Genomic DNA, 23,576 nt, shown 5'->3' with positions numbered 1-23,576 from the left:
AAATTAGATAGATACAATTTGGGTAGCATTTAATAATCTTTATGAGTAAATTTCAGTTCCCTCTCTTGCTTTAGGATGAAATTCCTGAATAATTTTAATTATTCAGGGTCTATTTAATTACTCTTAAATGTAGAGACTGATATTCTGCACTTGTCGACGAGTAAGGATTTCAAAAAGCAAAACTCTGGTAAAGTACAAAAGCTTTAAATACAGGAACTTTTCTTCCTCATGACAGATATTATGAGAAAAGTACCACATTTTATTATTACAAGATTTATTATAATATTTACTATTATGAGATTATATTTATATACTTCTATTAGTTTTAAGAAATCTGGGATTTCCTTAAAAAGGACACTTTGGGAAAGATTTGGGACCATCTTGAGACTGGATCGAGGTCTATATGCTTTGACTGCTCCTTCTACTAACTGACTGACTTGCAGCAATTTCATATCTACTTGCTGGTCCACCCTCCATTCCTCTTTGACCAAGAAAGAAGAGAACCCTTTTTTTTCATTTGAGAAGACATTCTCTCAAGAGCAATGATTTTAAGAAATACCTATTTCAAAATGCACGAATGAACTCTTTGAAATTAATCATGCATTCTTTGACTTCTCAATATATTACCGCTATTGTGGCAAAAAGTGTCAAACAGTGGTTTCAATCATGGTCAAATTGAAAGGCTGTATCAGAGTGGGTTGAAGCCATTCCTAAAGCATCAGTTTCTTTTTTTTGTTACAGACCATTTTAAAGGATTTTTAAGTGCTAAATATGGCTTGTGACTATAAACAAACAAGCCTCTTCTCTGCCTTACTCTTCTCTCCTGAGACCAAACATGTTAGAATTTGCCTTCAGATTAATTCAACAGCCACACAAAAGTAATTTTATTACTTTGTAGTTAACACTGTCCCATGGTCCACTTCCATTTTCTCCTCTATTCCTCACCTCTGCCTCTGGTTTGCTACTTAGCTCTGTTCCTTCTCTTCTTCATCTTTCTGATGTAAAGTGCCAGTGCTCTTGAGAAACTCCAGAGATGGCCCTGAGTTGATCTGGAGCCAAGAGACTCACCCCTCAGACAGAGACTATGTGGGGGAGGGAAGAGGTTTACAGGCTGGGGACCAGGGAAGCTTAAGCAGAACATAGCAGGGAACAGAGTGACTGATGTCAGTTGATTTGTTTGCTGTCTATCCATTTTGAGGGCCATTACGTAACACTATGGGTATAATTGGCTGGTTACCCTAAATGCAAATATCTGTAAGGTTTGCATTACCTTTTTACTTCTAAATCTTTTTTTTTTTTTGCTTTGAGAATACACTCTTTCAGCTGTAAGTCAAGAACTGCCTGTATATACATACACATTTATGTAAGAGTATTTCCACAATGCTTCAGGTAGTACCCAATAACAGCACATCACCTTGTACATCATCAAACAGGTGGTCCCCATGTAGTGCTGGCATGTAGAGAAGTGACTATGATGTTACATGAAAATGTCTTGCAGAATATGAAATTTAAGGCTGATTTGAGATGCCTTATGCATGAATACACAATTAAAGTTAATTAACACATAGCCAAAGCCTTAAGTATACCATCCTAAACCTAGAGTTTATTATTCTTATGAGGTAATGAATTATCATTCACTAGCAACATCTAGTATGCAACATTTAAAAACAAAAATTTCACTTTCCATATTTGAAAAATTTGGCAGGTGTTGATGAAACTTAAAACAGACAAGGTAATTCTCCAGAGGAAGGTCTATTACTTTTGGAAGCTGCATAGTGAAAGAAAAGTATGAGTTGTTTTCCTTGAATGCTATTGTTATATTTGCTTTGTAAAAAGATGCTTGTAGAGTAAGGAGTAATAAAATGCAAAGGAGTTCATCACTCCAGTAAAATTTGGACACACTTGCTTTCCAGGGGTTGCTAGAATACAAATGTAACTATCAGTGTTCATTATTAGATCAAGTTGTTTCTAAAGCAACTTGGACAGTTATAAATAAAACCCAGAAATGTTCAGTTAGGAAAATGGAAAAAAAAGATAAAAATAAATGGAATTTGAAATGCTTCAGAAAGCATTAGCCTACGCAGGAATTTATAAGGGGAAAAAGAACTGGGCATCTTGTTGGCTAATATTTTAAGGATTTTTATATTAAAAATATTTAATTTCCAAGGGTGATTTCCAAGTTTATATTAAACATAAAATAAAACCTGAATTGCTTTTACAAGGCAGGAAAAATAAAACTTTTTACAAGTGATTACTAATTTTAGCATATTATTATATATACATTATGAGCAGAACTAATCTTACAATAAATCACTTTTTCAGGGTACTAAATCTAAGTAGAGACTTGCAGAACGACAACAGAATTATGATCTTTCCATTTAATGTGTCAAGCAAGCTGGTCAATTAACATGTCACAAAACATGACAAAAATTGCTGCCCTGGAACTTGCTGATTTTGCTGGAACTTGATTTTAGGGAAATAAAGGAATAAGAGAAAAAGAATTTAGAAGTGGAAAGGTAATGATCTAAAATATCTGCACAGTAAGGTGTACAACTCTTAGTAGTTTTAGTTTAAAACGAACCTCTTAAGACACAGAATGACAAGTTTTCTGAATAAGTCCCCATCTCAGGATGGGAAAATACCCTGACACACCAATTCTATAAGAATGCATAAAGCATTATTACCTTTGGCTACATCGGTTGCCCAGGTCATGATGTGATCCATGTCCATCTCTTCACTTCTATTACTGTTAATATAATCATACAGTGATCCCAGAGAAGCATATTCTATTTTTAAAGGAAAGATAAGCATATAATTAAAGCCAAGTTGCATTTCAAAAGTAATGCCTTATATTTTCTTTGGGAAAATATGTTAAAGAATTTAGCAAAAGACATTAAAAGTATATAAAAACTATGGTTTCTAAAAGTTAGTATCATCCTGGAAAAAATTCAATGAAAGACAAGACCACAATAAAGAATGAATAGTAAAACTTCAGCCAAGGATGAAATGAAAAACCAATTAGATGGAACTGAGAAATGCAAAGAGGTGTTGGAAGGGTGTATTTGGAATAAATGCATGCATATAAACTGGTATTTCTTTAAAAATTGTTATCCTTATTAGATAGATAAACTTAAACACATAAATCAGAGTTTGTGGGACAACATCAAATCAATTCTTGCTGCATCAGACTTTAGAAGAGCCCTCAAATTTAACCACAAAAGGCCAAGAAAGTGAGAAACTTCCTTTAAAAACATGGCTTTATTGAGGTATAATTTACATATCACAAAATTCACTCACTGTAAGTGCAAAATTTGATGATTTTTAGTAAATTCAGAGTTGAGAAACCACCACCACAATCTAATTTTTGAACATTTCCATCACCCAAACAGTTCCCTTGTGCCTGTTTATAGTTAATCATTGCTTTCATCCCTAGCCCTGTGATCTGCACTCTCTCTAAAAAATGTGCCTTTTCTGGACATTTCAAATAAATGGAATCACACAATATGCATGTAGTCTTTTGTGTCTAGCTTCTTTCACTTATCATATTAATTTTGTGGTTCACCCATGTTGTAGCATGTATCAGTTGTTTGTTCTTCTTTATTCTTGAACTGTATTCCACTGTGTGGATTAAACACTTCTTGTTTACTCATTTGCCAGTTGAAAGACATCTGGATTGTTTCTAGTTTATGGCTATTATGATTATAGCCACTATGAACATTCATGTACATGTCTGTGTGGAAATATGTTTTCATTTCTCCAGGGTAGATTCCTAGGAGTGGAACTATTGCACTGCATGGTATCTTTATGTTTAACTTTTAAAGAAACTGCCAAATTGCTTTCCAGTGAACTTTTCAGAGGCAGTACCGTTTTACATTCCCACCAGCAATGTATGAAGGGATAGCTTCCTCACATCCATGCATACTTGGAATTGTCTTTTTGATTATAGCCACTCTAATGGGTGTAACTCTAGTGGTATCTCATCATGGTTTTAATTTGCGATTTTCTAGTGACTAACGGTGTTGAGCATCTTTTCATGTGCCTATTAGCCACCTGTATATATCCTTAGGAAAAAGGTCTATTTAAATCTTTTGCCCATATTTTTAAATAGGATTGTTTGTTTTGTTGTTATTGAGTTGTAAGAGTTGTTTATTTATTATGAATACAAGTCCTTTACCAAATAAGTGATTTGCAAACATTTTCTACTAGTCTGTAATTTGTCTTTGCATTCTATTAACAGAATCTTTAAAAGAGCAAAAATTACTCATTTTGATTAAGTCCAATTTATCAATTATTCTTTTAAGGATTATGCCTTTAGCGTCATAACTAAGAACTCCTTTGCCTAACCCAAGGACATGAAGATTGTCTCCTGTTTTTCTTCTAAGAGTTGTATAGTGATAGGTCTTAAACTTAGGTCTATAATTAATTTTGAGTTAATTTTTGTGTATGCGGTGAGGTAAGGGTTCTAAATTCATTTTTCTGCATGTGGAGTTCTAATTGTCCCATATTTGTTGAAAACACTATCCTTTCCCCATTCAGTTGTTTTGAAATCTTTGTTGAAATCAATTGATTAATGTTAGGGCTTATCTCTGGATTCTCAATTCTGTCCCACTGATCAATATGCCTATCTTTCTGCAAATATTGCACTATTTATTTTTATTTTTTTAATTAGAGAAGTTGTGGGTTTACAGAAAAATTATGTAAAAAACAGTATTCTCATATAAGCCTCCCATTGTTAACACTTTGCATTAGGGTGATACTTTTGTTACAACTGATAAAAGAATATTAAAATTGTACTATTAACTATAGTCCATAGTTTACATTTTCCAATATACCACTCTATTATTCACACCCTACATTAGTGTGGTACATTTGTTATAATTTATGAAAAAATATTTTTATAATTGTACTATTAACTGTAGTCTATCATTCGCAATAGGGTTCACTGTGTTGTACAGTCCTATGTTTTACCCTTTAAATTTTAATCTAGTGACATATATTTGACCTAAAAATTTCCCCTTTTAACCACATTCACATATATAATTCAGTGCTGTTAATTATACTTACAATATTGTGCTACCATCACCACCATCCATTTTGAAAATTTTACAATCAACCTAAATAGAAATTCTGTACAAATTAAGCATTAACTCCTCATTCCCTACTCCTAACCCAGTCCCTGGTAACCTTTATTCTATATTCTAACTCTATGAGTTTGCTTATTTTAATTATTTCCTATCAGTGAGATCATAAAATATTTGCCCTTTTGTGTCTGGCTTATTTCACCCAGCATAACATCTTCAAGCTTCATCCATCAAAATTCAATTGGCCATATATGTAAGGGTCTATTTGTGAACTCTGAAATTCAATTGCATTGGTCTATATATCTATCCTTATGACAACACCATGCTGTTTTTAACCACTGTATCTTTATAATAAGCCATAAAGTCAGGAAGTGTGAGTTTTCCAACTTCATTCTTCTTTTCCAAGATGTTTTTGGCTATTCAGATGCCCTTACCCTTCCCAAATAAAATCTGATAATTGGCTTTGTCATTTCTGCAAAGTAGGCCGTTGGAGTTTTGACTGGGATCGAGTTGAACCTGTAAATCATTCTGGGTAGAACTGACATCTTAACATTTAGTTTTCTAATCCATTAGAATGGAATGTCCTTCCATTTATTTAGATCTTCTTTGATTCATTTTATCAAAGTTTTGTAATATTCTGTGTATAAGTCTTTTACATCCTTGGTGAAATTTATTCCTACATATTTGATTCTTTTAATTGCTATTATAAATGGAATTTTTTTCTTGATTTCCTCTTCAGATTGCTCATTACTAGTGTATAGAAACACTACTGATTTTTGCATATTGATCTTGTACCCTGCCACTTTGCTGTATTTGTTTATTAGCTCTGGTAGCTTTGTTGTAGATTTTTCAGGACTTTCCATATATGGAATTGTTTTAGTTTGCTAGGCAGCTTAAATCTGATACCATGAAATGGACCGGCTTTTAACAACGGAATTTATTAGCTGACAGTTTGAGGCTGTGAGAATGTCCAAATCAAGGCACCATCAAGGCAATGTCTTCACTCTGAAGACCAGCTGCTTGCGATCCTCAGCTCCTCTGTCACATGGAAAGGCACACGACGGTGCCTGCTGGTCTCTCCCTTCTCTTCTGGGTTTCATTGATTTCAGCTTCTTGCTTCTGTGGCTTTCTCCCCCTCCCTCTCTCTCTCTGTATTCATCCCGTTTATAAAGGATTCCAGTAAATGGATTATAAATGACCCCAGAAAGAGGATTAAAACTCACTCTGGGCCATGCCTTAACTGAAGAATTTGGGGCTGGCAGTTTTTCTCTTTCTGTACCTTAAATACATCATATCACTGCCTTCTCGCCTCCATGATTTCTGAAGAGAAATCAGCACTTAGTCTTTTCAAGGTCCCCTTGTATGTGACAGATTACTTTTCTCTTGCTAGCTTTTAGAATTCTATCTTTGGCATTTGACATTCTGATCAGTATGTGTCTTGGAGTAGGTCTATTAGGATTTATTTTGTTTGGAGTGTGTTGCACTTGTTCGACATGTATATTTATATTTATGTCTTTTATAAGAGTTGGAAAATTTAGGGTCACTATTTCCTCAAATATTCTTTCTGCCTCTTTTCCCTTCCCCTTCTGGGACACCCATGACATCTATGTTTGTGCACTTCATGCTGTCACTCAAATCCCTGAGACACTGCTCAATTTTTTCTATTCTTTTTTCCATCTGTTCTGTATGAATGATTTCAATAGTCAGTCTTTTGGTTCACTGATTCTTTCTTCTGTCTGTCAAAATCTGCCTATTGTATGTCTCTACATGTATTTTTAATCTCCATTATTGTGCCTTTCATCCTCATAATTTGTTTCTTTTTAAATTTTCAAATTCTTCTTTATGCAACACATTGTTTTCTTAAATTCCTTTAGCTCTATATCCATACTTTCCTTCATCTTCTTGGATTTATTTACAAGATTTGTTTGAACTTCTTTGATTAATTGTTCCAAATTGTGTTTCTCCTCTTAAGTTTTAACTTGTACCGTTCATTGAGCCCTATCTTCTTGTTTCTCAGTATGGCTTGTAATTTTGGGGCTTGTACTGGTTTGAAGCTGTTATGTACCCCAGAAAAATCCATGTTCTTTTAATCCATTCCTGTGGGTGCAGACCTGTTGTGGGTGGGACCTTCTGGTTAGGTTATTTCAACTGAGATGTGACCCACCCCATTTAATGTGAGTCTTACTTGTTTACTGGAGTCCTTTATAAGGATAAAAGACAGAAAAAGCCCAGACAGTTTAGAGAGAAAAGCCCCAGGGATACTAAAAGAGGGCCCACAGAAGCTCAGGGAGGAGGCCACTGGAGCCAGGAGCTGAAAGCAATGAAACCCAGGAGCGAAGAATCAGCAGATGACAGCCATGGGCCTTCCCATGCGGCAGAGGTGTCTCAGATACCAGCAGTCTTTCTTCAGAGTCCAGGTATCATCCAGTTGATGCCTTAATTTGGACATTTTCACAGCCTAAGAATTGTAATTGTAAGTTAATAAATCCCCATTGTTAAAAGTCAGCCCATTTCTGGTATATTGCATTTCAGCAGCTTTTGCAAAACAAAACAAGGCTGACATCTAGGCAGTTGATTATCTTGATGAGTTAATTCGGAAGGTTGGTTTCTCCCTCTTGTCTAGGGTTTTATTGTTGATTGGCTTTGTGTTAAGGCCCTTTGATGGTTCAACTTACTCTGGTACCTTAAATTAGCCCATGTTTGACTGTTCATATTTTTTCAGCTCTTCATTTGTTTCTTGTCCTGGGTATGTGGTTCCAACTTTAAGACTGTACTTTTTGTGCAACTCTTTCACCTCCAAGAGGAAGCTTCTTTTCCTCTGTTCCTTCTCTGGGAATCTTGATCTGTTCTGTTTTTTGTGTGTGTGTGGAATTTTCTTCCCAGCTCCTACAATTTGTTTCAGTTCTGTCCCTCACCCAGTGCTCTCTTTTCCTTACCCTTTTCAGCTCTAGGATCCATCATTTCTTACAGCAGTTCTGTGGTCTCCACCTCCCAACCCCTGTTTTTTTCTGTGAGGCTTTTCTGCCTCTGGTTTCTTCCCTGTTAGGGTATGCTACACAGGGACCCAGCTGAGGTCAATCCAGAGAGGTGGATCAATCCAGAAAAGTCTGTTTTGTGTTTAGATGGTCCAGCCAACAGAAAATGGAATGAGTGTGTGCGCCTACTCCCAACAGTCTGTTGCGGTCTCTCTCTTTTTCTCCCCTCCCCTGGAGGCTCTTTTTTATGTGGCACTCCTCAATGGCTTGTGTTCTGCTCTGGGTCTCTGCAGACTTGGGTTCCTGTGCCTGGATATGTATAGGGCTCTAACTTTGTGCTTTGACTGGCTCTACAGTCTGCACCTGTGGCAGGAGGGATCCAGTGTTGCCTCTCTGTGACTCTCAAGCTGAATGGGACCGAGTGAGTGGGAGGGATCTGGACCAGTGTTTCTGGTCTTGGAGATTATTTCTCTATTTCTTCGGTTCAGTATTTGTGGAGTCCTCTAGTCTCTATCATTCTCCTTTGAAATCATTCTCCTGTGAAATCTGTCCTTTAACTAGCTGATTCTGAGGGGGAGACTTTTCCAGATCACTTAGGTCTCAATGTTGATGACTCACCTTCAAGAAACTTTCTTTTAAACAAGTGAAGTGTAAGTTTTTTATTCTTCCTGGGTCAGTAAATTGCAGTGGAGCTGGTGGCTGGCTGCCAGTGAAGCGGCAGTGCCTATCCCTTTCTCCTCCTCGGCTGCTCACACATTGCTCTGAGCGCCATGTTCCTGGTCTCCTGGGGCTCACACTGGGGGACTACTATGTGCTGAGAAGGGACAAAGGATGCAGGGGCCAGACGGAGGGCATGTGAGGTGGCACTATCTTAATTACTGTAGATTTATAATAAGTTTTAAAATGAGGCAGTGTAAGCCCTCAAGCTTAGTTCTTTTTTTAAAACTGGTTTGGACATTCTAGGTCTTTTAGAATTCCATGTAAATTTTAGGACAGATTGTCAATTTTTAGAAAAACAAAAAGTCTGCTGGGATTTAGAGAGGAACTGTGCTGAATTTATAGATCAATTTGGGGAAGGTTGCTAGCTTGACAATACTTTGTCTTCCAATCCATGAATGTGTAATGTCGCTCCATTTATTTGTATCTTCAATTTCTTTCAGTAATATCTGTACTTTTTACTGTAGAAATCTTACACTTCTTTTGTTAAATGCATACCCTTCTACCCAACTGATCTACAGATTCAATGCAATTCCAATGAAAATTCCAACAACCTACTTTGCAGAATTGGAGAAGCTAGTTATCAAATACATTTGGAAGGGAAAGATGCCTTGAATTGCTAAAAACATTCTAAAAAAGAAAAACGAAGTGGGACGACTTACACGCCTGACTTTGAAGCTTAGTATAAAGCCACAGTCGTTAAAACAGCATGGTATTGGCACAAAGATAGACATATTGATCAATGGAATCAAACTGAGAACTTGGAAATAGACCCCAGGTCTAAAGCTGACAGATTTTTGATAAGGCCCCCAAATCCACTGAATTGGGACATAACAGTTTCTTCAACAAATGGGGCTGGGAGAACTGGATATCCATATCCAAAAGAATGAAAGAGGACCCCTACCTCACACCCTACACAAAAATTAATTCAAAGTGGATTAAAAACCTCAATATAAGAGACAGCACCATAAAACTCCTAGAAGATAATGCAGGGAAACATTTTCAAGACCTTCTATTAGGAGGTTCCTTCTTAGACCTTATGCCTACAGCACAAGCAGCGACAGAAAAAATAGATAAATGGGAGCTCCTCAAAATCAAAACCTTCTGTACCTCAAAGGAATTTGTCAAAAAGGTAAAAAGGAAGTCAACTCAATGGGAAAAAATATTTGGAAACCATGAATCTGGTAAGAGACTGATATCTTGCATATATAAAGAAATTCTACAACTCAACAATAGTACAAACAGCCCAACTATAAAATGGACAAAAGATATGAAAAGACATTTCTCCAAAGAGGAAACACAAATGGCTAAAAAACACATGAAAAAATGTTCATCTTCACTAGCTATTAGGGAGATGCAAATCAAGACCACAATGAGATATCATCTCACACCAATTAGAATGGCTGCCATCAAACAAACAGGAAACTACAAATGCTGGAGAGGATGTGGAGAAACTGGAACTCATTCATTGCTGGTGGGATAGTATAATGGCACAGCCACTCTGGAGGACACTTTGGCGGTTCCTCAGAAACTAGATATTGAGTTGCCCTACAATCCAGCAGTTTCACTTCTCGGTATATACCCAGAATATCTGAAAGCAGTGACACGAACAGATATTTGCACACTGACATTCACAGTGGCATTGTTCACAATTGTCAAGAGATGGAAACAATCCAAATGTCCTTCAACAAATGAGTGAATAAACAAAATGTGGTATAAACACATGAAGGAACACTACATGGCAGTAAGAAGAAACGAGGTTGTGAGACATGACAACATGGGTGAACCTTGAAGACATAATGCTGAGTGAAATAAGCCAGACACAAAAGGAGAAATATTGTATGTTACCACTAATGTGAACTCTGTGAAAAATGTAAAATAAGTGTCTTAAAAAGTAGAATATAGGGCATCTAGAGATAGTCAGAACCTAGTGAAGGGGGAACAATAATATAATATGTACAGATGTGATAATGAGAGTGATCTTAATGGTCCCACCTGGCCACATCAAGCTATGCCCTTACCAAAAGTAGTCTCCAAATACCTAGGCCCCTACTTGACATTCTATAAAAGATGCGCTCACTAAGTTTTATCTTTCAGAAACTTAAATCCACTAGAGTATTCCTATACCAGACAAGTCCTAAAACCCAGAGGCAACAGCCTCTTTAAGACCAACTATCAGATGCGGCCCCCTTCCCCCATACTGTTTACATTCCCTTTTAACATGAACAAATTAGGGTGCTCACTACCTAGGCACTCCTGAAGATGGAGAAAGAGATTCAGTGAGAGGAAGGAGAAGCAATAAACAAGATAAGACTGAACAAAGGTCTGTGAATACTGAAACATACCTATATAGATACATATATATATATTTGGATGCTGGAGTGTTGGAATGGTTGGAAGGAGGCAAATGACATGGTGAAACTGTAGCCCATAGCATCCCTTGGGATTTGCTCTATAACTGCTTGTTGACTTGTGCCTTGAAGATCTTCACTTTTCTGTATATACCCTGCATTGCAAAATAAGGAAAAACTGAACTTGTGGAACTATAATCCACAACAATTTTTGAAATTACCTATTATGACTGCTTGTTGAGCTGTACATCAAGAGATGACACCTTTCTGTATGTATATTTTACAATAATGGAAATGGCTGAAGTTGTGGAACTTTGACCCATGACATTTTTTTGAGATTTGCTCTCTAACTACTTGTGAAATAATACATTGAACATTATCACCATTATGTATATATGTTAAAGTTCACAATAAAAAAAATTAAAAAAAAAAAAATCATACCCAATTGTTCCGGTTTGCTAATGCTGCCGTTTACAAAACAACAGAGATGCATTGGCTTTTATAAAGGGAGTTTATTTGGTTACATAGTTACAGTCTTAAGGCCACAAGGTGTCCCAAGGCATCTATAATAGGGTACCTTCACTGAAGGATGGCCAATGGCATCCAGAAAACCTCTGTCAGCTTGGAAGGCATGTGGCTGGTGTTTGCTTACTCCCAGGTTGTGTTTCAAAATGGCATTCTCTGAAATGTTGCTCTTCGGGCATTTTGTCCTCTCTTAGCTGCTCTCTCAGTTGCTCTGAGTCCTGTCTGTGAATTCCTTTATACAACTCCAGTGAGCCAATTAACAACCACCCTGAATGGGCGCAGTAACACTTCCATGGAAATTATCCATTCAAACCTTTCACTCACAGTTGATTGAGTCACATCTCCATGGAAACACTCAATCAAAGGATTCTAATCTAATCAACACTAAGTACATCTGCCCCCACAAGACTGCATCAAAGAACATGGCGTTTTGGGGGACATTATACATCCAAACCAGCACATTCCACCCCCTGGACTCCAAAATGACATGATCTTTCCATATACAAAATACATTCACCCCATCACAATATCACAAAAACTTAAATCATTTCAGTAACAAAAGGTAAGTACAAGATCCCATCAAAATCAGTTACAGGTGTGGTCTGTCCTGAAGCATAATTCCCTTCTGGCTGTGTACCTGTGAAACTCAGAACAAGTTATCTGCTTCTAATATAGGAAGGAGGGACAGTCATAGGATAAACATTCCCACTGCCATGAGGAGAAATTGAAAGGAAAACAGCGTTCACAGGACCAAAACAATTCCTAAAACCCACAGGGCAAGCTCCATTAGATTTCAAAGTCTGAGAGTCATTCACAGAAAGACTTTTTATCCTTGGGGCTTGAGAGAGCTGAAGTCCAACACTTTCCAAGGGTCTTCATGACAGCCCTTTTCTCTCCAAACACTGGAGTGAGTGCTCCAACATATCCACACATTGGGGAGACCACCTTCTTCTCGGCCCCATCCTCCTCAAACACTGGGGTGCCACCCAGACTCTGCTTCTCTGGGGCAAAAGCTCTCCCCTCTCTGAACAGTGGAGTGGCTGCAGGCTCTCCCCATTCCCTAGGGAATATGCTCCACCCTCTCTGGGGCCTGGGGCGGCAGCCCTCTCCCTGAGCATCAACTTGGAAGGCCCGTGCTCTGCCTCCAGGGCAAACTCACCCTTTCTATGTGCATGGGCCACTCCACATTTTCAGCCCCAGACCTCCTGACTCCAGACGTCAATCTCCATGTCTCTATCTTTGAAGAAGCTTTTCCTTCAATTTGTCCCTTTTCCTTCTCCTCCAGTCCAGACCGGCAGTGTCTCCTTCTAAATACATCTCACAAAAATCTTGTTGGTTTGGCATGAAGTACACAGGGGTTGAAACCATCAGACAAAAGGAGTTTCCACAAATCCCTTCTGGATAACTCCATCTGCAATCATGGCTTGTACTGAAATGGCGGCTGGGTTCTGTGTCTAGTTAAATCCTCATGTGGGGCTGTAGCCTCTGGGTTCTCACTTTCTGGAAGCCCAGAATTGTCCAAACTATCAATTTCTGGTTTCTTTGTATCCAAGAGTTCATTTCTCAGCTTATTTCTGTCCTGCCGCATTTTACTATAAGCTGCAAGTAGAAGCCGAGCTATATCCTCCACACGTAGTCTGCAGATTTCCTCAGCTAAGTATCCTAGCTCGTCATTTTCAAATTCTGCCTTCCATCCAACACCAGGACAAAACTTTGCCAAATTCTCTGCCACTTTAAAACAAGGATCACCTTCCTTCCAGTTGGCAATGACCGACTCATCATTTCTGTTTAAGGCTTCATCAAAAGTATCTTTAGAGTCCATATTTCCACAAACAGTCTCTTAAAGCAGTCTAGGCCTTTTCTATCAAGCTCCTCACAATTCTTCCACAATCTTCCCCTTTTGGCTTGCTATTGGGCCTTAGTAGAGACAGAATGCTTTAACCATGGGCCAAGAAGTTACCATGAGACCTGAGTTACCTATCAGGAGCTGGGTGTTATCTGACCCAGCAAGCCATAAAGTTGGGCGTACACAGCAGCACTCCATCATAAAACGGAAATGGTATATACGAGATAGAACTCGAGCAGGTCCTGAAGGCACAAGTAAGTTACATGAGGAAGTGGCCCAAATGCCCATGGCACCCACTCCTGCCACATTAACTTCTCTTTCCCAGCACACAGCTATGGTGTCTTGGGGGGTTCCTTACAATCAGTTGACTGAGGAAGAGAAAACTCAGGCCTGGTTTACAGATGGTTCTGCACAATATGCAGACACCACATGAAAGTGGACAGCTGCAGCACTGCAGCCCCTTTCTGGGATGTCCCTGAAGGACAGCGGTGAGGGGAAATCCTCCCAGTGGGCGGAACTTCGAGCACTGCACCTGGTTGTTCACTTTGCTTAGAAGAACTGGCTAGAGGTGCATTTGTATATTGATTCATGGACTTTTGCTAATGGTTTGGCTGGATGGTCAGGGACTTGGAAGGAGCATGATTGGAAAATTGGTGACAAAGAAGTCTGGGGAAGAGGTATGTGGATAGACCTTTCTGAATGGGCAAAAAATATGAAGATATTTGTGTCCCATGTGAATGCTCACCAGAGGGTGACTTTAGCAGAGGAAGATTTTAATAATCAAGTGGATAAGATGACCTGTTCAGTAGATATCACTCAGCCTCTTTCCCCAGCCACTCCTGTCATTGCCCAATGGGCTCATGAACAAAGTGGTCATGGTGGTAGGGATGGAGGTAATGCATGGGCTCAGCAACATGGACTTCCACTCACCAAGGCCGACCTGGCCACAGCTACTGCTGACTGCCCAATCTGCCAGCAGCAGAGACCCACACTCAGTTCCAAATATGGCACCATTCCCCAAGGTGATCAGCCTGCTACCTGGTGGCTGGACCACTTCCATCATGGAAGGGGTAGCGATTCGCTTTTATTGGAATAGATATATACTCCGGATACAGGTTTGCCTTCCCTGCATGAAATGCTTCTGCCAAAAATACCATCCGTGGACTCATGGAATGCCTTATGTACCGTCATGGTATTCCACACAGCATTGCTTCTGACCAAGGAACCCAATTCATAGCAAATGAAGTGAGGGAATGGGCACATGCTCATGGAATTCTCTGGTCTTACATTGTTCCCCATCATCCAGAGGCAGCTGAGTTGATAGAATGGCGGAATGTCCTGTTGAAGACTCAATTATGGCACCAACTGGGTGACAATACCTTGCAGGGCTGAGGCAGTGTTCTCCAAGAAGCTGTGTATGCTCTGAATCAGCATCCACTCTATGGTGCTGTTTCTCCTATAGCCAGGATTCACGGGTCCAGGAATCAAGGGGTGGAAGCAGGAGTGGCACCACTCACTATCACTCCTAGTGATCCACTAGGAAAATTTTTGCTTCCTGTCCCTGCAAGCTTAAGCTCTGCTGGTTTACAAGTCTTAGTTCCAAAAGGAGGAGTGCTTCCACCAGGAAACACAATAATTCCATTGAACTGGAAGTTAAGACTGTCACCTGGCCACTCTGGGCTTCTTATCAACAGGCAAGGAACGGGATTACTATATTGGCTAGGGTGAATGATCCTGACTATCAAGGAGAAATATCACTGCAACTACACAATGGAAGTAAAGAAGAGTTTTCCTGGAATACAGGAGATCCCCTAGGGCACCTCTGAGTACTACCATGCCCTGTGATTAAAGTCAATGGAAAACTGCAAAAACCCAATCCAGGCAGGACTACCAATGGCCAAGAAACTTTAGGAATGAAGGTTTGGGTCACCCCACCAGGCAAAGAACCACAGCCAGCTGAAGTGCTTGCTGAGGGTAAAGGGGACATGGAATGGGGTCATAGAAGAAGGTAGTGATAAATATGAACTATGACCACATGACCAGTTAAAGAAACGAGGACTAGGATGGCGTGAATATTTCCTTGTTTTTGTGATGAGTATGTCTGTATTTGTAAAGCAAATATCTTTGCTTTCTTCTCTTATTCCCTTAACATATGACATAAGCTGTATTGTTCATTTTGCAATATTTAAGTTAAAGGAAATCAATTTTAAGAGTTAATGTTACCCAAGGACTTGCACCCTATTCTGGAGAGATTCAGTGCATTTCCGGTTGCATGTAGGACAGTGGAGTATTGTTAGGCAAAATGTATGTCTGTTATTGTTCTCTACTTAGAGATAAAGTTTGGTTTAAGGTGATGTGTATAACTGCCAAGTTGACAAGGGGTGGACTGTGATGGTTAGGTTCATGTGTCAGCTTAGCCAAGTGATGGTACTCAGCTGGTCAAGAAAGCACTGGCCTAACTGTTGCTGCAAGGAAGTCTGTGGCTGGTTAATGAACCAGCAGGCTGGTTTATTAAATTATCAGTCAATTGGCTGCAGCTGCAACTAATTACATCAATGAGGGGCGTGTCTTCCACAATGAGAGAATGCAACCAGCTGGATTTAATCCAATCAGTTGAAGACTTTTAAGCGAGACAGATAAAGGACCTTCACTTCTTCTTTGACTAACCAGCAAAGCGTTTCCTGAATCCATCGAAGTTGCCAGATCGTTCCTGAGGAGTTCATCGAACACGTTCATCAAAGCTGCCAGTTCACTGCCTAAGGAGTTCATCAAACATCTTCATTGGAGTTGCCTGTTTGCTGCCTTCCCTACAGAATTTGGACTCATGCATACCCATAGTTGTGTGAGACACTTTTATAAAATCTTATTTTTAGATATTTCTTGTTGATTCTGTTTCCCTAGAGAACACTAACACACCATCTTATTATTTTTGATGATATTGAATGGAATTTTTAAAGTTTCATTTTCAGATTTTTCATTCACAGTACATAGAAATACAATTGACTTTTGTACATTGATCTTGGATCCTTGTGACCTTGCTAAACATATTTATTAGTTATAGTACTTTTTTTCATGAATTCTCCATACAGGACCATGTCAGCTGCAAATGAAGGCAGTTTTAATTCTTTCTGATCTGGATGCTTTTTATTATTTTTTTTTTCCTGCCTAATTGCACTGGTTAGACTCTCTAGTATAATGTTGAAGAGGAGTGGCAAGAGCAGACCTCCTTGCCTTGCTCCTGATCTTAGGCGGAAAGCATTCCGTTTTCACCATTAATTGTGATATTTGCTGTCTGTTTTTACAGATGCTGTTAATAGGTTGTGAAAATGCCCTTCTATTCCTAGTCTGTTCAAATTTCTTTCCATTAATGCCTGTTAGATTCTGTCAAATGCTTTTTCTGCATCCATCGAAATGATCACATAAGCTTTTTATTCATTTGTTCTATTATTATGGTGCCTTATATTAATTGATTGTGGTTATTAAAAGAACTTTGTATTCTCACCTGGTTGTAATGCACAATCCTTTTGATGGGTTTTTAGATTCAGTTTGTTAATTTTACTTAAGGATATTTTTGTATCCGTGTTCACGAGGAATACTAGTATGTAGTTTTCTTATTATGTCTTTCTCTTACTTTGGTATCAGGATAATACAGACAGGTAAGTGTTTCCTTCTCTAATTCAAATTTCTTTACTTGTAATAGGTCTATTCAGATTTTATGTTTCTTCTTGAGTCAGTTTTGTTCATTGCATCAAAACTAAATTTGTTGACATAACATTCCCTTATAATTCTTTTAAATTTCTGGAAGGTCCATAGGCAATTTCCCCTCTTCCATTCCTTATTTAAAATTTGTTTTTTCCTTGATCAATGCAATTAAAGGTTTGTCATTTTATTGAACTTTTTAACAACAAAAATTTTAGTTTCATTGATTTTTTCTACTATTTTTGTTTTCTATTTCATTGATTTCTGCTGTAATAGTTATTATTTTCTTTTGTTGGCTTGCTTTGGGCTTATTATGTTCATTTTGTGGTTTCTTAAAGTTTAAGCTTAGATTATTTTGAGACCATTTTTTTCTGATAGATATCAGAAATTTCCTTCCAACTACTGCTTTACCTTTATCTCATAATTTTGATATGTTGCATTTTCATTTTCTTCCCATTCAAAATATTTTTTTAACTCCCATCATGATTTCTTCTTGACCCACTGGTTATTGTGCTAGTTTGGATATATTATGTCCCGCGAAAAGCCATATTCTTCAATGCAATCTTGTGGGGGCAGAAGTATTAGTGTTGATTAGGTTTGAATCCTTTGATTGACTGTTTCCATGGAGACGTGACTCAATCAACTGTGGATGAAAGGTTTGATTAAACTATTTCCATGGGGATATGGACCCCACCCCACCCCCCAAAACAGGGTCACAAACAGACGGACCTCAGAGCAGCTGAGAGTGACATTTTAGAGAACACCTGAGAGGGACATTTTGAAGATGGCCATTAAAAGCAGACTTTTACTGATGCTTTGGAAATGCTAGCCCAGAGTTTGCTCCAGAGAAGTTAAGAGAGAACAAAATGCCCCAAGAGCAACATTTTGAAGAACACAGAGGAGCTGGAACATAACCTGGCATCAGCAGACACCAGCCATGTGCCTTCCCAGCTAACAGAGGTTTTCTGGATGTCATTGGCCTTCCTTCGGTGGAGGCATACTCGTGTTGATGCCTTGATTTGGACATTTTCATGATCTTCAGACTGTGAATTTGTAACCAAATAAACCCCCTTTATAAAACCAGTCCATTTCTGGTATTTTGCATGACAGCAGCATTAGCAAACTGGGACAGTTATTTAGAAATGTACTGTTTAACTTCCAAATATCTGGGGATTTTCCAGATTTCTTTTAGTTGTGGATTTCTAATTTAATTCCACTGTTGTTGGAGAACATATGTTGTATGATTTCAGTTATTCTGAATGTATTGAGATTTGTTTCATGGACTAACTTATGATGTATCCTGAAGTGCTTGAAAAGAATATGTATTCTTTGTTAAGTGGTGTGCTCTCTCTATGTGAGTTAAGTCAAGTTGATTGCGAGTGTAGTTTGAGTCTCTTATACCCTTGCTGATTTTTCTGTCTAATTTTTCTCTTGAAACCAATTATTGCTGAATTGCCTATTATTCCTTTCAATTCTTTCATCAGCAGACACCAGCCACATGCATTCCCAGCTAACAGAGGTTTTCCGGATGCCATTGGCCTTCCTTCGGTGGAGGCATACTCGTGTTGATGCCTTGATTTGGACATTTTCATGATCTTCAGACTGTGAATTTGTAACCAAATAAACCCCCTTTATAAAGCCAATCGATTTCTTGTATTTTGCATGACAGCAGCATAAGGAAACTGGGACAGTTATTTAGAAGTGTACTGTATAACATCATTATGAAATGACCTTTGTTTCTAATAATATTTGTCTTAAAGTCTATTTTGTCTGTTCCTAATACAGTTACTCCAGCTTTCTTATGGTTATTGTTTGCAAGGTATGCCTTTTTCTATCCTTTTACTTTCAACTTATTTGTGTCTTTGAATCTAAGGAGTGTCTCTATAGACAGTATGTAGTTGAATCTTGGTTTTTCACCTGTCTGTCAATCTCTGCCTTTGGATTCGGGTGTTTAGACCATCCACATTTGATACAATTATTGATATGGTTAGATTTACATTTCCCATTTTATTTTATACATGTTTCCTGTCTTTTTGGTTTGTTCCTCCTACACTGTCTATTATTGTGTTAAATATTTTTTACTGTACCATTTTAATTCCTCTGTTGATTTTTTTACTGTATATTTTGAGTAATGTTTCTTAATGGTGGCTTGAGGAATTATAAATATGCATCTTAATTTAGCACACTATTTAAGATTAATACTAACTTAATTACAGTAAAAGATAAACTTTGCTCTAATATATCTCCAATTCCTCCCCCATTCTTTATGCTATTACTATCATGTATATTATATCTACACATGTTATCAAGTCAACAATAGGGTGTTATAATTATTTCTTTATAGGATCTTAGGTCTCTTAAAGATGTTACGGGAAGAAGTGAGAAAAAATATACTTATGGAGTCTTTTATATCAATCTACATATTTACCATTTCTAGTACCTTAGTTTCTTTCTGTAAATTTGAGTTTCTGTATGGCTTCATTTCCTTAAAGCCTGAAGGACTTCCTTTAGTATTTCTTGTAAGGCAGAAATACTCAACAAATTCTCTCACTCTTTGTCAAGGAACGTCTCTATTCTGCCTTCATTTTTAAAAGACAGTTTTGCTGAATACAATTTTTCCTTTCACCACTTTGAAAATGTCATTCTACTGCCCTCTGGCTTCCATTGTTTTGGCTAAGAAGCCATCCATTAATCATATTGTTGTTTCCTGGACACGAAGAATTTTTGTTGTTGTTGTTGCTTTCAAGATTTTTACTTTGTCTTTGTCAACAGTTTGACTATGATGTATCTAGGTGTAGTACATTGTACTTACTTAGGATTAGGTGAACTTCTTGGGTATGTAGATGAATGTATTTTATCAAATTTGCAAAGTTTTTGGCCATTATTTCCTCAAAAAATTTTCAACCCCTCCTGTCTTCCTTCTTTCCTATTGTACGAATGTTGGTACACTTGATGTTGTCCCACAGGTCTCTGAGACACTGTTCAATCTTTTTCTCTTGGTTTTTCAGATTGGATAATTTCTACTAGTACAGCTTTAAGTTCACTGACTTTTTCTTCTGCTATCTCAAATCTTCTGTTAAGCCACTCTAGTGAATTTTTCATTTCAATTATCATTTTCAATTCCAGAATTTCCATTGAATTATTTATAATTTCTGAATGAGATTTTGTATTGGCTGATTCATTGTCATCATACTTTCCTTGAATTCCTTAAACATGGTTTCCTTTAGTTCTTTGAACATATTGATGCTTTGAAATCTTTGTTTAATCCAATATCTGGGGATACTCAGAGACTATTTCAGCTGATGGCTTTTCTTCCTGAGTATGGGTCACACATATCCATTTCTTTACATGTGTTATGGGGCTTTTTTGTTTTGTTTGTTTTAAACTGGACATTTTAGACAATACATTGTATCAACTCTAGATAACTGACTTTACCCTCAGAAAGTTGTTCTTGATGTTGTTTGTGTGTTTCTGTGTTTACTAACTTGTCTTGTCAGTTGTTTTATTTAAGTCTTGTTTTTATTTCCAAGCATAGACTCTTAGGGGCTAGCCATGTATCTGCATAGCTGAGTGATCAACCAATGATAATACAGAAGTTGTGCTCAAACACTTCCAGATGATGGATGTCTGTGTGAGTGGTGGGAGAACATTCAAAGTTCAGGCTGTTCTCAAATATGTTCTGGATTTTACTTTCCAATAGGCCTTTTATGACTTCAAAAAGATTATCCCTCAGCAAAGAGTGAATTACCTTATATTCAGATACTTCCAAAATCTCTCAAATTGTAGGGTGCTCTCTCAATTACTTTATCTGAATGACAAAACATGTTGCTCATGTTCTATTACATGAGCCTGAAAATATATTAATCAAAGCTAGTTTGAAGGCTTACAGAAGTCACCTGTATGTACAAGAAAAAAATGTAACAAAAGTTAACACATATATATATAGTAACTATTCCTGGAATTATAAATTCTCAACTGCATGTGAGGAATGTCACTGAAAAGAAGTCTTCTGAAGATCACTTTAAAAGCAATACAGTTATGGTTACAAACATACCTTATAGAACTAAAATATCCACCCGTACTAATATCATGCAATTGGGTACCTGCAGCTTGGGATAAATATGCAGAGTACCATACAGAGATCCAAAAATGACTATATTTAAAATATCTTAGACTATCATGAAGATGATGTGCTTTGAAAACTGTGTTAACCTAACTTAAGAAGTGGTTCTAAGGATGAAGAAGACATGGATGTGGAAGATGCATGATTAAATAATTTCATGAATTTTAGGGTAGAAAAAAGGCAATTTATTACATTGTTTAATATAAAATGTGATCTTTAAATATGTGTGTAGCTAAACTAACATATTGACTATTTTTAAATAGGCATTTAATTCTTTCATTTTTTTGATTTTTCATTGGAAATTGAGGGCTCAGCAAATACGTGGTTATATGTTTTTCACACCATTTAACTTCTCCCCAGAAAGCGGTTTATTGGACTTTAGTATAAAGTATTTGTTTTAATTCTTAAAGAAAAGGTCCTAAAGAACCACATTAAGTAAACATTTCCTTCCAATTTGTAAGTTAATTCTTCCCTTTGCGTTTCACGGCAACAATAGCTGGCTTTGAAAAATGTAAATATATAGTCAGCATTATTGAAATAAATACCATTAGCATTAAGATTTCTTAATAATAAATTATCACCAAGCCCAAACTTAGTTTAGATTATAACTAATGGAATAAATGAATGTGGGCAAATGCCTGGAATTTGTTATAAAAAGAGGTGATACTTGTGACTAATTGGCTAATATAAGAAAAGACCAACACAATATCAAAGCATCCACGCAAATTAGATGTGTCTATGCTTAAAATAAACCAAGATCAAGTTAAAGGAAATGGGATTGGGCACTTAAAATATTAATATGTTTTCCATGGTTGAGTTTAATGTGAATTTGGGCCTTTTGATGAATCACACAAAAATAGAATCCTCTCTTAGAGTAGTAATAAGAGGTAGTGTAGAATAAGGAATAAACTTAAGAGGTGATATTAGTCCATAAGAAGATGGATGAAGTTTTTTAGGCCTCTGAGATCCCAAAATACCTTCCTCATAGAACCTGGAACCCAGTGTGCCACCCTTTACTCTTAAATTACCAGATAATCTGTGTGGGGGTTCTTCTGCTCTCTGGCATTCTACAAGAGTCACATGATCTGGTAGCAAACAACCCCTTCCTGCTTGTCCCAGGGGCTACCTCACCCTCCCATCCTCTAGCTGTCACGTATTTATGTTAGCAAAAACAATAAGAATATAAAAGAATGGGAGTAGTATAGAAATAAAAGTTTCCAAAAGATCAAAGAAAATACGATCCTTTATTGTATTTTTTCTTTTAATTTTAGAGTATGAGGAAAGACATTTATTTCCTCCAAGCGAAACAGAGTATACCTATTCTAGTCCCTTCATTCACGGAGGAGAAAACTCAGAGAAAGATTAGTGATCCACCTATGAAGCTCTGGCAGAATGAAGACAAGACATCACATCTCCCAATTCCCATTCCTGTGCTCATTCCATTATATCACTCTGATAAACCATTCTTTTAAATTCTCAGTATGAGTGACAACAGTTGCCTATTACAACAACCTTTTCCATTAAAATTATAAAACTCAAGTTAGAATGGATTCAAGCCATTCAAGCTTCCATCCTCAAAGCCTCCAACATCTGCGGAAGACGTCAGAGTTCTACAGAGCAGCAGTTAACTAGACTGCGTGAGTGAGGTCTCTGCTTGTCTCTCTCTTTCTCTCTTCCCCTTCCCATGCTAAGGCTATATGTATTAATTTCAAGAGGCATGGTAAGCACTGTCATCTCCCATCCATTTGATCCTTCACTCCCAAATTTGGCTCAGTTGGCATATGTACTGCTACCCAGGAACAGACAGTGAGTGGCTTGATCTTACTACTGCAGAAGGTTGTATGCAAAAGTTTCACATAGTTCTTTGATAGATGTTTATAAACAAACACATGGTTAATTAACATCTCCAGGAACAAATGTAGTCACATCAAATTAATAGATTTTAAAATTCAAAAACTTGGCTAAAAGGTCTGTTTAACAATCAACTTCATAGGCCAATGAAAGAGCTATAAAAACACAATTCATTATTACCACAAAGTTCTGAAATTGAGTTATTTTTAAAAAAATGTTTAATGTTAATTGCTAATTTACTAGCTTTACAAGGAAATAGACGTAGATACAAAAGAACTAATCAGTTATAGCTAAAGACTTGATGGGAGTGTAGGTATGAGCAGGGAATGCTAGAGTGGTACATGAAATGAAGGACTGGCTACTCTAACACAAATTCTAAATCAAAACAAACTTATTCATCAAACTACT

At 37.4% G+C, this 23,576-nt stretch overlaps 1 protein-coding gene across 7 annotated transcripts in view; it reads right to left on the bottom strand.

Annotated features, from left to right (window-relative positions):
* MAP3K20 (mitogen-activated protein kinase kinase kinase 20) overlaps positions 1 to 23,576 on the bottom strand; it is a 237,716-nt gene that overhangs the window by 102,064 nt on the left and 112,076 nt on the right. For all 7 annotated transcript variants that reach the window (XM_037849344.1, XM_037849339.1, XM_037849342.1 and 4 more), the window contains exon 4: positions 2,685 to 2,786. In XM_037849344.1, coding sequence (XP_037705272.1) covers positions 2,685 to 2,786 — 102 coding nt within the window. The remainder of the gene's footprint in view (positions 1 to 2,684; positions 2,787 to 23,576) is intronic.

Source organism: Choloepus didactylus, chromosome 9 (assembly GCF_015220235.1).
Source record: "Choloepus didactylus isolate mChoDid1 chromosome 9, mChoDid1.pri, whole genome shotgun sequence".
In the NCBI taxonomy this organism is placed as follows: domain Eukaryota; kingdom Metazoa; phylum Chordata; class Mammalia; order Pilosa; family Megalonychidae; genus Choloepus; species Choloepus didactylus.
This window is presented reverse-complemented; position numbering and strand designations above follow the sequence as displayed.